At 42.2% G+C, this 15,598-nt stretch overlaps 2 protein-coding genes across 4 annotated transcripts; both read left to right on the top strand.

Moving 5' to 3' along the window:
- The first annotated feature begins 924 nt into the window (after positions 1–924).
- Positions 925–13,668, top strand: LOC146966780 (uncharacterized). 3 transcript variants are annotated; one of them, XM_085763484.1, is made up of 4 exons: positions 925–1,113; positions 1,226–1,334; positions 1,441–1,515; positions 1,623–2,186. In XM_085763484.1, exons 1-4 carry the CDS (start codon positions 1,035–1,037, stop codon positions 1,810–1,812), a joined length of 453 nt encoding a protein of 150 aa, XP_085619610.1. In that variant the 5' UTR covers positions 925–1,034; the 3' UTR covers positions 1,813–2,186. The 3 variants fall into 3 exon arrangements, with proteins under 3 accessions (XP_085619610.1, XP_085619612.1, XP_085619611.1); XM_085763486.1 differs by lacking the exons at positions 1,226–1,334; positions 1,441–1,515; positions 1,623–2,186 and adding exons at positions 12,804–12,912; positions 13,037–13,111; positions 13,219–13,668 and having other exon boundaries at positions 929–1,113; XM_085763485.1 differs by lacking the exons at positions 925–1,113; positions 1,226–1,334; positions 1,441–1,515; positions 1,623–2,186 and adding exons at positions 12,536–12,690; positions 12,804–12,912; positions 13,037–13,111; positions 13,219–13,654.
- On the top strand, positions 8,882–11,032 carry LOC146966781 (uncharacterized). The gene is made up of 4 exons (XM_085763487.1): positions 8,882–9,058; positions 9,512–9,638; positions 9,727–9,785; positions 10,664–11,032. Exons 1-4 carry the CDS (start codon positions 8,914–8,916, stop codon positions 10,669–10,671), a joined length of 339 nt encoding a protein of 112 aa, XP_085619613.1. The 5' UTR covers positions 8,882–8,913; the 3' UTR covers positions 10,672–11,032.
- Positions 13,669–15,598: the final 1,930 nt, after the last annotated feature.

Genomic DNA, 15,598 nt, shown 5'->3' with positions numbered 1-15,598 from the left:
TAAGCTATTTGCTAATTTGCTATTTGTATATGTATAGGCACCAATCAGAATGTCATAGCTACAATCTAAATGGTATTTTACCAGCACTTCATTAAGGGATAAAATCTAAAAATCATTGGTTTACATTGCAATTGCAAACATAAAATGATACTCTAACGATAATAATAAATCATGTGATAATTCCAGCAACTTACTTGTAACTGACTTCAACTGTGATTTGTCTGTAATAATAATACCTCTCGGTGTATTAGAAACATCATCAGCATGTTATTGCAGACTTCCCAGCATGCATTTTGTTCAGACCCCGACCCATGTTACATATAGGTGGGGGCTCATGCTGTGACGTGTGTGTGTGTGTCACTGGGCTGGAGTACACTGTGACTGCATGTCATAACATGTCCTGCCCAGAGCGATTGCCCAACATTGTGACAAAAATGCCACAAACTTCCTTAAATGTTCTCATTCCATTTTGAACAACAAAAAAAACATAATGTATTTATTTATTTTACATATTTTATCTTTAATTAATTAGTTATGAGAAAAAAAATGTATTCCAGTGAAATGAGGTCAGTTTTCACTGAACTGTGACCAGTTTGCATTTCATGTGATGACTGGCTCATAACTGTCTGCATACTGAAACAAACTGATAAGACCAGTTCTAACTTGAACCCGACCTCAGGGCTTCCAGGGCTCAGTGCCCCAAATAAAGAGGAAAAACCCCTGACTTCATTTTCCAAACGAAACCCCGATGAAAGTGTTTCCTGCCGGTGAGAGGTTGACCATTTCATGGAAACCCCCTGTAAATTAGCCGGCCATTCACAAAGATGAAGAAAGATGATGGAAAAAAGGAAAAAAAAAAAAGAGGAAGAATGATGACTAACCGGAGGCGTTACTTCTGCTTTTCAGACCTTAAATATCTGGACCCTTCAGACACTTGTCAGTTCAGCAAGCTCTCTGGAGAGGACAGCAGAAGAAACCCCAACAAGAGACTACTCTACTCAGTCGAAGATCTTATCTCTTATCCTTTCTGAAAAATGGCCAACTGTGGATCTCTGCTTAAATGTGCGCTGGTCGCCATTGTCCTGGTGGCTCTCACTAAGTCTGGATCAGCAGGTAAGATCAAGATTTAAACAAGCTACAAGGATTCAAAGTCTGAAGAGCTGTTAAGATAATCATTATTATCATGATTGTAAATTAACTCGTGCATTTTTCTTCCCACCTTCAGCTGAGAAGCTGGCATCCTGCTGTCAGACCGTCACCACCCAGGAGATCACTGAACCAGTCTTGGGATACTTGATCCAGAGACACAACCCACCCTGTGTCAGAGCTGTGATGTAAGTTAAAGGATTGTTACAGTAAGCGCTGAAACAACGCTGCAGCATCGGCTATTTATGTACTGGTCTTTTAGTACCAAACTAAAGTTGCATTTCATTCCTGCAGCTTCCAGACAAAGTCGGGTCTGTACTGCGCTGCGGTCAAAGCTCCCTGGGTGCTCAACAAGATCAAGGAGTTCAGGTGAGTTTCACGTCACGTCAGAGTTCATCACACACTCACTTTGTTCCGTATTCATTCACTTCTTTCAGCTCGAGGTCTCACACATGTTTTTGTTCTCCATCTCACAGGCAGTCACAGACGACCACGGCCCCTCCATCCTCCACCTCCCTCCTCTCCCTTATCACATCCTCTGCCCCCCTTCCTTCATCCACTGCCCCCCTTTCGACCTCTGCACCCCTTCCTTCATCCTCTGCCCCCTTTCCTTCATCCTCTGCCCCCCTTCCTTCATCCTCCACATCACAAGAGGACAGCCAGTAGACCGGCACCACTTCCACAACACCTGAATTTTGATAGGAAGTTCACTATTTATGATCCAAAACATGTTTAAGAGAGCACTTGCCGAATAGAATTCTGTTCAATCTTTTATTTATACTGAATATTTAGTTTCTTTCAATGAGTGAAAAATATTTATTAGTTTAATTTAATTGACCTGCTGTGAGAGGCGTATTAGTTTATTTATTGGAAACTTTATCTTTTTTTAAATGTTTACATCTCTGTGAAACCTTATGAACAGTGTCATGTTAAAGAGTTCATTTGTGAAATTGTAACGGGTAAAATGTTAAGAGTTATTTATTTATTTTAAATCTTTGTAACGATGGAAATATTGCTCAGAAATAAAAGTTGCACCTTCGATCTCACAACCAGTGTTTTTCTCTTCTTCTTTATCTGTGTATGTATCCGACCTGACTTCCTTCCACCCTTAAGGGTTTTTTTTTTTCTTCTTTTTTAAAAATGTTATCGAGCTAAAGATCGAACATGAAACATCATGTGGCTGCTGTGGTTAACGGTTACAGCGTTAACTCTCCCAATGTGAACATTTCACCTCCAAATATTTCAGTGCAGAGGAAACAAAAATAAGTTCAATTCAAACTCAAACTCAGCAACAGGTTTCCACCCCTAATAATTCACACACTGATTGTTGTTGGGTATGTATGTATGAGAGCACACCAAATTAAAAGCAACTTAGGACAAATATTGTTTCGCTGCACAGGAGCGATGCTGATCAGCCTATGTATAATACCTGTGCAGGTTTATCATGCTCTTGGCTTAAAGCTGCCCTGTGGAGTTCTGCTCATTACGAGCCATCAGCCGTGTTTTTTTTCGAGTAGGCTACTGCAACAGTCAGCCTGCGCCGTTCGATGACGTTGAACCCCCCCTTCCCTCCCTCCCTCCCCGAACGGCAAGTGCAGGTAACCAGGCAACCAGGTGACTGGCGAAGTAGGAAGAGAAAAAAAAGTTGTGGTCATTCAGCTTTGGCATTTATTTAGGGGTGTGACCTTATACATGTGTAAACGTTTACACGGAATGAAACTGTAAACGTTTAGTAAAAAAAAAAAAAAAAAAAAATCCCTAAACGATATCTAGGCCTACACGCAATTTATTTTCATATTTTTATACATAGGCCTACATTTTGGGGGGGGGGGCTGGGTGAAAAATAGTCCCGCACACTGTCTTAATTTAGAGAAAACTATGATTTAATAAAAATGATGCTGTGACGCGCTTCCCTCCTCCAAAATGTGTGTAAGTGCGTTTTTTCTTTCCTTTTTTCTTGTCTTTTTTTTTTTGCGAGCGAGTGTGATGGCGCCGCCACGCCGGGTCAAACATTGCTTTTCTGGTTGCCAAAAAATATTCTAAGCAAATATAGCCTCCCTAAACACAAACAAATAACCTGAAACAGATTGAAAGGGGTGTCTCGGGACATTAAAGACGGCCGAGGACTGACGAGACGCCTCTGTATTGCTCCTGCCCGGTCTGTCCACTCCTCTCATCCGCACTTCAGCACCTGTCCTGGGCTGCACCGTGTCGGCTCGGCTCGCTCCTCGTTTTAAATGACTTTACTCCTTTTAAAAGTAGTGTAAACAATTTACTGTTCTGATCACTCATACGCGTGTATAGTTAGGCTATACGTTGCATTATTATTAGTTATAGCTACTTCAAAAGTAAAGGACGGTGGAGCGAGCCAAGCTGTAGCCCAGGACAGGTGCTGAAGTGTGGGAGAGGAGGGAGAGACTGGGCTCCGCGGGGCTCTGGCAACTAGCGGCGGATCAGAGAGGGTGGAGGACCGACATGACAGGGGGTCTTGGTCTCCTGGTACCTGTGCGGTCCAGGACCGCGGAGGTCAGCGAGAGGGGGGGCGGGGGGTACGGTGGTCGACTCTGAACGCTCACCGGGCGGATCTCTCCAGTTACGGTGCGGTGCGTGTCGGGGGGGAGAGAGGCGGGACGAATCCGCCGTCGGGTCTCCTCCGCTCCGGTGGCTGCAGTGTCAGTGCTTCCACCGGCTGCATATCAGACTAGACAAAAATAAGATAACATGTTCTTCTTCTCTTCTGTTTACCAGCGCTCTAAACCCTACGTCAAATCCGAACGTGTTGCGTTGCATGCGTAATTCCCTGTGCGACAGCGCGGGAAAGTCGCTCCTCAGAGGCAATTGCGCTCCTGGGTAAACCAGGGACTGTTGTGTGGTGGAGATGCGTTCAATGATCATCCTAATAAGTCGTTTGGCAGTGGCTGCAATGTAAGGGACATTGTTTTATATGTATAAACTCCACAGGCCAGCTTTAAAGGCAGCAGGGTGTCTGTTTTTACAACAGTGGGAACTTGGCAACATTGGAGCTGGGAAGGCCCCAAAACTACCGTGATCTCACACAACCAACCATGTGACTGGCCCCTCCCACTTTAAATGTGTGTGTGAAGATGAGAAAGCAAACAAGTGCAGCATTGTGTCTGACTGACACTGTCTATGTATCCTGAGTAAAAAACTCTACTCTTGAAAAGTGTTGAAACTAGCACAAAAGAAAACAAAAAGTATGTTAACCTCGGCTTCAAGACACAGTGATCTACCAGGTGTCAAACGCTGTCTCTCTTGCATGTGAAGAGGAAACTGAGATGTAGACATTTTCCTGTTGCATGTGTGGTCTTTGTGGTTGGTGAACCTATATGAAAACGTGTTAACACTCAAGCAATGAATGTCTGCTCAGTGTTGAGGACATAGCTACTGAACGCCCCTCCACCGGTCTGTAAAATTTCATTCAGACTGGCGAAGTACCAAAGTCAAGTATCAGAAGATAACGACAAGTTCTGATGAAGAAAAAGCCTCATTATGACTAAAAAGTTCAATGTACCACTGGTTGGAATAAACATACAACTTAGCCATTTTTACTGTAACTCTAGAGTAAAAACATTTATCGACATTAATTCCTGTGATGTTTCCAGGAGCAGAAATTCCTTTGATTTTCACATTTCTATTTTTAGCCTAATGACTGAGAGCCTTGCTCGTCCCCGCCTCTGTTTAAGTGTTAAAACATCACGCTGCCTCTGAACTCACCACCATCCTCCTACACTGGCCCACTCAGTTTGACACCTGAGTCAGACCCAGAGCATGTCTTACATACATCTTGTACCGTAAATCACGTGACTCCCAGGGCCTTCATACGAACCAGGAGGTGGCTCCTGTTTGAGTGAGAGCGTCCCACCCCGCCTGCGTCCCGTCTGGTATAGTCACCCACCAAAACAAGCAAACAATCTCCTCTTTTATGTCTCTCAGGTTTAACCATGGTGTGACCACTGCTTGTGTAACGGATGTGCACTCACTCCACCCATAAAAAAAAGACGTGCTAACCAACCTGCCAAGTGGTTGTCAACCTCTTGGCGAAGAGGTTAGCATCGTCGCCTCCGGTGCGGGAGGTCGTGGGATCGAACCCCACCTAGGGCAGGCCGTGAGAAACACAACGTAGAGGGCCAGATATGACGTCGGCTACACTTGTCTTTTGTTCGCCAGTCAACACTCACAAACCGATGCCATCAAACCACAGTGTAAGGTGCAGGCCTGATGCCCCATGACGGTTTACTGTCTTATCTGAGGACACTTTGTCATGTAGACAGGAACAGGCTACAGCTGAACTTAAACTGTGTCAGCAGTCAACAGCACTCTACCTCATGTCCTCAATTCATTCTCCTGTCCAACATACAACTAGAGCCATAAGGACCCTCCTCACAGACCCTGAGGACAGATGCTCTGATGGCCTTGACATCATGAGAAAGGAGAGAAGACAGTTTGAATTTATCGGCGGGTGAAATGCTGCAAGAACTCATCCAGTCATAGATGTTCAGTACACTGACCACATCCTAAAAGTTCCTGAATCTTTGAGGAAGTACTACCGCTACTACCAGGAATGAAATTTATTTTCTGTTTCCTGTGGTCGAAACATCTATAGGAACTACTAAGGTTTCTGTGGTGGACATGCGCGTTCCCTGTCGGGGGCAGTTTTCCGGCAAGCAGTCGCTGCGTTTGACTCTGTCTCGTAACGTTCCATTATTATCTCATAGCGTGGTGAATGTGCAGGTCACAACTTTTCCATAAGAAGGTTTTGGAGTTGTTGGATTGTGTATTTGATGAGTTTGATGAGGGAAACCAAGAAATCCAATCAGCCTCAATCACCCATCAACAAAAAAACAACGGGTTAGACAAGACAAAAAATGAAGACAAATGCTATATTGGTGCAAACAGTGCTGTACACTGATGTTGTGGTGGAAGGTGGTCTGTGCGTATGTTGATGAACTTCTGCAGACCCATACAAATGAAACCTGAGGTCAGTGTTTGTGGACAAAAAACTGTGACTATGCCGAGAGCATGAAAGCCTGAGTGGGTTTATGTTCCTGTTAGAGGTTAGTGGAGAGAGAGTAAAGGTTTGACACATTTTACAACATTCATATTACATGGTTAAATGACAGGCAACTGGTTCAAATACCTCGTCCTACATGCTCGTGGTTCTGCAGGTTTTGGTGGGTGGTTTACTTGTTTGTTTGTTTTTTTTATCTTATTTATAGTAACTATGAGCAAAGTTCATGTTTCAGCCTTCATATTTTCATTGAGTGGATAACCTTTTATAAAACACAACCGTTCTCTTTAATCCCTTCTCATCTTTCTTGTTTTCCATGTCACCCCCCCTCTCTCTCCCTCCCTCCCTCTCTGTGTAGATGTGTACAATGAGATCGACCTGATGCTTTACTGGAAGAATGGGAACAACTCAATTCAAGCACCTGCTTTCTGCAAAAATACTCAGATGACTCTGCTGTTGTGGGCTGCATTAAGGGGGGATGTGAGAGGGAATACAGGAGCACAGTCAGGGATTTTGGGGACTGGTGCACCCTCAACAACCTGAAGATCAACACCACAAAGACTAAAGAAATGGTCCTTGACTTTAGAAGGACAAGACCTAAAAACCCACTCCCTGTCACTATACTGGGCACAGACGTAGAAACTGTCTCCACATATAAATACCTGGGTGTGCTGCTGGACAACAAAATGGACTGGTCCAGCCACATGGAGGCAGTCTACAAAAAAGGGCAGAGCAGACTGTTTTTCCTCAGACGGCTGCAGTCTTTTAACATTTGTCAGCCTCTGCTCTGTTCCTTTTATAAGTCTGTAGTGGCAAGTGCTCTTTTCTTTTGTGTGGTGTGTTGGGGGGCCGGAGCCCGTACTTCTGACCGGAATCGGCTGAACAAGCTGATCAAAAAGGCCAGCTCCACCATTGGCACCCCCCAGGACAGCGTGGAGCAGGTTGCAAACATGAGGATGTTGAGGAAATTGAACTCCATCCTGAACAACGACAGGCACCCACTCCACGCCCTTGAGGCCTTCAGACTGAGCTCACACAGCAACAGGCTAATCCCTCCCAAATGTAGAACTGAGAGGAACCTCAAGTCTTTTTTACCAGCTGCCATTAGGCTTTTTAACTCACAGTAATCATGTGCATATGCCATTTAGCTTCTCTTAATCGTGTGACAGCGTCTCTCCCTCCTTTTTAAAAATCTTATTTTTGACTTTGCCACTTTTACTTCTTTTTAAATAGCATTTTAGACTTTTGCTGCTCTTATTCTCTGACATAAGTTTGTAACGGGTTGTGCAATATTGTTGTTATTGTATTATTGTGTATTTTTTGTGCATGATGATGCGTGCTTGTGGTCTTGTGTTGTCTTCTGCTGCTGGTAACATTGTAATTTCCTGCAAAGGATTAATAAAGTATCTTTAACTTTAACTTAACTCCACACCTGCAGTGGCCTGTTTTTTTTTTTTACAGCAGCACTGGTGTGTGTGTGTGTGTGTGTGTGTGTGTGTGGAGTTGGGGAAAAAATAGCTTTTTAAAAAGAACTGATCAACAGAGTCCTCAAAAACAGACCTGATTAAACACATAAAATTACAATGCGGACGTTTTATATTAAAAATCAGTGTTTCTCTGACAGAAAGGGGGAATCCTAGTCCGGCCCGGCCGTCATGGGCTTGAGCAGAAAATCTAAATTATGCTCTATGAAAACCAACTCTATGTGGTTTATGAAATAAGTCATCTAAGTAACAGATGGCGTTATCTCTGTGTGTACATCTGGTTCAATAACATGATGTACCAGTTGTTCATTGAGTTCAAATAAAGTCTAAGATTCATTTTCTCAGGGTCCTTTAAATCATGAGGCAGGTTGCCCCTTATGCAACAGTCTACACAGAAGCTGTGTGAGCCGGTAGTAGTGAAACCATCAGCTCATGACTAAACCGTCTCTCTGACTGCAAACCTCTGCCATCAGGAAGATGACTTACGGTGCCAAAGTGCAAATGAAACTGCCTCAAGCTACTGTTTGTTCCCTCTAACATCAAGTTACTCAACTCTGATGGTAAACCTCAGGACCGAAAGAGCAATATAGCACACGGGAAAAACTGAATTTTATAACTGTAATGCAACTAATGATGTAACTGCATAAGAAACATTCAGGCCTCGTGGTTAAGTCCACTGGAAAAGAGGCTTAAAACATTTGTCACTTAAAACAAAACATTTTACATGAGATTTTACAATTTCTTTCTGTGCAAAAACATCCAAGAGTTTGTTTTTTCTCTCTCTCTAATTCACAAACATTCAAAGATGTCAAGGACCCCGAGGAACCCTGGTACAAGATGGTGAAAATATCACTGAATTAAAACAAACTAATTCAACCTTGAGGTCACAAAGGCAAATAAAAAATAATTTCCAGTGACGCAGAGTCCAGTTATGGCCTTAGTGTGGTTTTGTTGCTAATTACTAAAGAAAAGCAGTCATGACACGTGTGTGTGTGTGTGTGTGTGTGTGTGTGTGTGTGTGTTGGGTTTGTTTCCAAGAAAGATGCTACTTGTTGTCGGTGGTTTAAATTTGCGCAGAGAGCAGAAAAAGATCTAATGATGGGTGGAGGTGTGATAACCACACACACACACACACACACACACACACACACACACACACACACACACTATACATACATATAGAAGTGCGTCATCACCGCCAACAGTCAAAGCCAGCCCCCAGATGATCTTGGTGGCACCAATAAATAAACCCATATGTTTATCAGCTTCTGCAGACGCAGCCTGATCAGTGAACCAGTCAACAGGTCGACCAGTCAAGCAGCCAGTCCATCGTCCAAGATGTCCATCAAGACCATGTCCATCGCTCTCCTCCTGCTCTCAGTGTGTCTGTGCACACAAGGTAAGCACCACATAATTACTACAACATACTACATCTTCTGTGTATCGCTGTCATATATATTCACTGCATTTTACAGGAGAAATATATACCGTATATATTTTTAAACTGTATGTACATAATTCTGTGCATTAGTGGAAATACAATCATACTACATTTTATTTCCTCAGTTTTCCCAAGATAAAGAGATAAATATCTAGAGCGCTCAAGAAAAAGAAAACTTTATTTTTGGGATTTAACAACATAAAAGCTGTCTCAACTAAAATAATCAGAACCAGAGTCAAATCTACAGATGATAAGGAGCCCAGAGAGCAGCGACATGACCTCTGGTTGCCCGGGTGATGAAGGCCTCATCACTGATCATCACTGATCCACATCAGCACCAGCACAGCAGGCCATGTGATCTGCTTACACCTGTTGTATTTACAGTCTGCCCTCTCTGTTTGTGTCTCTCAGGGCGATTCCCAACTGATTCAATAGTCTCCCCGTGCTGCACAAAGGTTTCGCCCACTGACATTAGTGCAATTGCGAAACAGAATCCGGTGTATCAACCTGCCCGTGGTAGATGTGTGGAGGCTTTAATGTAAGAGCAAACACAGTCTCTTCTACACTCACACATACACACAGACTCATCATCATTTTCAACATGTCTTTTATCTTTTCTTCTTTAGTTTCCGCACAACCCAGGGAAAAGCTTGTGTTGACCCTAAAGCTGAATGGACCAAGAAATGTAAGTTCCCTGAGGGTTGTTTGGACCAAAAGAGCAATGTAGCACTCACTGTTATACTATAGGAAAAACTAAAGTTTATAACTGTAATACAACTAATGATGTAAGAAACATTTAGGCCTCATGGTTAAGTCCACTGAAGAAAGATCTGAAAATACATTTTGCATCAAAATTCAAATTCAAGAGACCAACACAGCCACACTTCCCCCAACCATTTGGCCACGAATAAATTAATGAATAAGTTAAAGCAGAAGTAAGCGGAATGTTTGTGTTAATATAAGTCTTAAATATTTATATCTTCCGACGGCAATCACTTACATAGAGTGTTTGGTCTGAAACACGGGTCTGTCAGTCACTCTGCTCTGCTGTAAGCCGAGGAGAAAACTTTCCTTGTATCCTACAACCTTTATCCAATGAGGAGAGAGAACGGCATAAAGGGGGGTGACGTAGGGACGAGGGCGGGGACTGCTAACTCCATTGGCTGACAAGAAGTTAGCCAAAATGACCGGATCGCTTACTTCTGCTTTAATTAGCCCATCTATAAAGATTTGCTGAAATTATGAATTCTCTAAAAATTCAAGCAGGTCCTGTTGCAGCGTTTCTGCTCTGATTCACTAAACAGAGGAAACCAGTGAGATACAGATGCCGAAACCATGAGCAGTAACATCTGGAGGTGTTACTACTCCCTAGATCAGTGCCTCTGTGGTGTGTGAACCGTAGCACTGATCTGGGAGCGCTGCTCGTGAAAAACCACACATTACAGTAACACAGGAAATGCTGCAGCATAGTTCAAGATGAAGAAATAAAGGATTCATTCAAATAATAATGATTAAAACTAATGAAGTGTTAATTCAGATTTTCTCTCTGTTTCTACCCTCTAGTCATCTGAAGCAGCTCCGCCTGTCTGAGCAACACATTGACCTGCTGCTCTCCAAGAAACTCCACAACACAGAATATTGAACCACATGTCTCTCTTTCACATTTTTCTACTGTAACAATCTCCTTGAAATACTTCTCATGTCTATGTTAACTTACTTAAACATATCCTGTATTTAAGTGTGTATGTGCATTAATTATATAAATATAAATACATATGAATATAAATATATATTGCTTCTCTTTACTGACTGAACTCTTTTTGATTACTAAAGCCTAACCTTTGAATTCAGGGGATAAACATGACAACACTGATGTGACAGTGGAGTTTCTCTTTCTGTGGTTGTTAGTTGAGACTCTGAATCCTTGGTCCTGTAATAAATCCTCCTTTCATGGTTTCAAGGTTACATGTGTTTAGTTTTTATTGAAACCATCATGGTCTGCTGACACAACCACCTCTCTGAGGATGCGGTGCAACTGGATTAATAACCACTTTCCTCAATGTTATGTAGGTTTAAATTAGTTTGGTGGTTATTTCCCTCTAGTGGCAGATGTATGAAATAACACTGGTGGTTTGTCAGTACTGGATTTACGACTTATGAACATTAACTTCTGTTTAATTGAGATTTTCTTTATTGAACGTAACATGTTTTTAAACTCAATCAATATACCAACAAATCAGTGTGTATTGTTTGAAGCTGTCCTGTTTAAAAGTTTGAGGAACTGGATCATGGCGATAATCATTAGTCGTAGTCAACCAGCTCAAAACCAGTGTAGGCAGGTGGAAGACATGTTAACTAAACCCATGAACTCTATTCATTTCTTTACCGAACAAAACATTTAAAGACTTTCAAGAAGGAAAAAAATCAACTCTGATCAATAAAGAAACAGAACTGTGCTTAATCTCAATTATTCATACGTAATACTTCATGGTATGCGGCGGTATGGCTGTATTCAAACGAGAGCTAGGACACTTTTCATCTCCATTATGCTATGTTCTCCCACATTTGCCACATTTCTTTTCAATTGCCCCCATTTTCTGTCCTTTGACTTTGTTGTCATTGTGGTTTCCAGTTCGTTTAAACTGCACCCCCTGTACTGGACCCGCAGTGTCCTCTTGCAGACTCACTTGTGCCGCGACCTCCACTGATTATAATAAATAACATGATCATTCCTGCAACTTTCAACTATCTTGTAACTAACTTCAATTTTGGTGTATTAGAACCACCACCAGCATGTTATTGCAGACTTCCCAGCATGCATTTTGTTCAGACCCCGACCCACCAATGTTATGTAATGTTGGGGGCTCACGCCGTGACGTGTATGTGTGTCACTGGGCTGGAATACACTGTGACTGCATGTCATAACATGTCCTGCCCAGAGCGATTGCCCAACACTCTGACATAAACGTCACAAACTTCCTTAAAATTTTCTCATTCCATCTTGAACACAAAAAAAAAATGTTTTCACATATTTTATCTATAATAAATTCATGAGAAAAACTTTTTTTTCCAGTAAGGCAGATTTCCACTGAGCTGTGACCAGTTTGCATTCCATGTGATGACTGGCTCATAACTGTCTGTATACTGAAACAAACTGATAAGACCCCCGTCACCCTTCCAGGGCTCAGTAGCCTACCCCTAATAATTAGGAAAACCCTGACTTCATTTTCCAAACGAAACCCCGGTGAAAGTGTTTCCTGTCAGTGAAAGGTTGACCATTTCATTGGAAACCCCCCGTAAATTAGCTGGCTATTCACAGAAATGAAGAAAGAAGATGGAAAAAAGAAAAAAGAGGAAGAATGATGACTAACCGGAGGCGTTACTTCTGCTTTTCAGACCTTAAATATCTGGACCCTTCAGACACTTTTCAGTTCAGCAAGCAAGGACAGCAGAAGAAACCCCAACAAGAGACTCTACTCAGTCGAAGATCTCATCTTATCCTTTCTGAAAAATGGCCAACTGTGGATCTCTGCTTAAATGTGCGCTGGTCGCCATTGTCCTGGTGGCTCTCACTGAGTCTGCATCAATAAGTAAGATCAAGATTTGAATAAACAAGCTACAAGGATTCAAAGTCTGAAGAGCTATTAAAATCATTATTATCATGATTGTAAATTAACTCGTGCATTTTTCTTCCCACCTTCAGATGAGAAGCTGGCGTCCTGCTGTCAGACCGTCACCACCCAGGAGATCACTGAACCAGTCTTGGGATACTTGATCCAGAGACACAACCCACCCTGTGTCAGAGCTGTGATGTAAGTAAAAGGATTGTTTGATGCTGCAGCATCGGCTATTTAAAACTATAGGAATTCACGTACTGGTCTTTTAATACTGAACTCACACCAGCTTGTAAACTAAAGTTGCATTTCATTCCTGCAGCTTCCAGACAGAGTCGGGTCTGTACTGCGCTGCGGTCAAAGCTCCCTGGGTGCTCAACAAGATCAAGGAGTTCAGGTGAGTCTCACATCAGAGTTCATCACACACTCACTTTGTTCCTTATTTATTCAGGTAACTTCTTTCAGCTCGAGGTCTCACACATGTTTTTGTTCTCCATCTCACAGGCAGTCACAGACGACCACGGCCCCTCCATCCTCCACCTCCCTCCTCTCCCTCATCACGTCCTCTGCTCCCCTTCCTTCATCCTCCACATCACAAGAGGACAGCCAGTAGACCGGCACCATTTCCACAACACCTGAATTTTAATAGGAAGTTCACTATTTATGATCCAAAACATGTTTAAGAGAGCACTTGCCGAATAGAATTCTGTTCAATCTTTTATTTATACTGAATATTTAGTTTCTTTCAATGAGTGAAAAATATTTATTAGTTTAATTTAATTGACCTGCGGTGAGAGGAGTATTAGTTTATTTATTGTAAACTTTATCTTTATCAAATGTTTACATCTAACTTTATGACAGTGTCCTGTTAAAAGTCAACGAGTACATTTGTGAAATTGTAACAGGTAAAAGATTTAGAGTTATTTATTTATTTTAAATCTTTGTAACGATGAAAATATTTGTCAAAAATAAAAGCTGCACCTTCGATCTCACAACCAGTGTTTTTCTCTTTTTCTTTGTCTGTGCATCTGTATCTGATCTGATCTGACTTCCTTCCACCCTTTGTCTGTGTGGTGCAATTGGGAATAACTGCAAACTTTGCATCTTTCAAGGAAACTTTACTCTGAATGTGCTCAACAGGAAGAACGAGCATCACAACACCACTTCTTCATATGTATATGGCCCTGTATTATTCAGTGGTGCCTCCTAGTGGCACTCGTAATAGACGTAATAGAATTACAGAACACAACATCTCCTCTCTCTGTAAACAATACAGCTTTACATCTTGTAACATCTGCTGTCATGGCACCGTGGGAGAAGGTAAGCTCAGGCCGTTTAGTGTGGTAGTCCATTAGTGTTATGGCGTAACGGCAGGCAGAGGGAGCCGTTTTAACATGATGTATCAACATGATGTATGGCTGGCTGTGCAACCCCCATCAGAGATAGCTTACAAAATGTCCTATTAGCATCCTCTCAGTGTTTTATCAGCATCATCCAACTTGTAGAGTATTATTTTCTATTTATGTATAGACTCATGCAGTTATTCACTGAGTTCAAATAAAATTTAAGATTGCTCATTTAGTACAATGTATGTACACAAGTACTCAATTGTATAGTTTGGAGAAATCATACAATACATTTTATTAGCTCCTTTCCAGCATCTGTTCACTGTTCTCAAACAAACTCAGGGAAACTGCCTCAAGCTACTGTTTGTGCCCTCTAACATCAAGTTACTTAACTCTGATTGTAAACCTCAGGATCGAAGGAGGAATGTAACAAGGGCTGTATAGTACTGTATATGCAAGGAAAAACTGAATTTTGTAACTGTGATGCAACTAATGATGTAACTGCATAAGAAACATTCAGGCCTCATGGTTAAGTCCACTGAAGAAGAGGCTTAAAGTACATTTTACATCAGGGTCAAATTCCCTCAGATTCAAGAGACCAACTCAGCGCAGGTCTTCTATAATAACAGAAACCAAGCCTTGAGAGACAAGTGAGAGACGCTTCAAAGTGTTAGCACTTCTCAGCTGTTGTGTTACTTTCATGACGGACTGAGGTCAAACATATGCACACAGCGGCACGTGGCTCATATAAGAAACACTGAATTTACCCACTCTCAAAAAAAGAATCATGACACCCATGTGTGAGTGTTGGGTTTGTTTCCAAGAAAGATGCTACTTGTTGGTGGTTTAAATTTGCGCGGAGAGCAGAAAAAGATTGTCCGAGGGGTGGAGGTATGATAACCACACACACGCACACACACACACACACACACACACACTATACATAGAAGTGCGTCATCACCGCCAACAGTCAAAGCCAGCCCCCAGATGATCTTGGTGGCACCAATAAATAAACCCATATGTCTGCATCAGCTTCTGCAGACGCAGCCTGATCAGTGAACCAGTCAACAGGTCGACCAGTCAAGCAGCCAGTCCATCGTCCAAGATGTCCATCAAGACCATGTCCATCACTCTCCTGCTACTCTCGTGTCTGTGCACACAAGGTAAGCACCACATAATTACTACAACATATCATATATGACATCTTCTGTGTATCGCTGTCATATATATTCACTGCATTTTACAGGAAGAAATAACTGAAAAACTGCATGTGCATTCATTCTGAGAGGCAGCTAGTGCTGAGATGCAAAGAATACCACTGTAATGATTTTTTTTTACTTTTTGCGTTATGTTGATAGGAAAGTAGATGTAGGCAGGATATGGGGAGACTGGGCGGCTTGCAGCAAAGAGCGCACTTTGGGATTCAAACCGGGGCTGGCTGCAGCGAGGACTGTAGCCTCTGTACAGTATAAGGGAATTCTGATAAAATAAATAAGGTCTGCTTTTAGAAAAATGAATCACAACAGAATAATTCAGTT

Source organism: Trachurus japonicus, chromosome 20 (assembly GCF_045865225.1).
Source record: "Trachurus japonicus isolate A0001 chromosome 20, Traja_1.0".
Lineage (NCBI taxonomy): Eukaryota > Metazoa > Chordata > Actinopteri > Carangiformes > Carangidae > Trachurus > Trachurus japonicus.
This window is presented reverse-complemented; position numbering and strand designations above follow the sequence as displayed.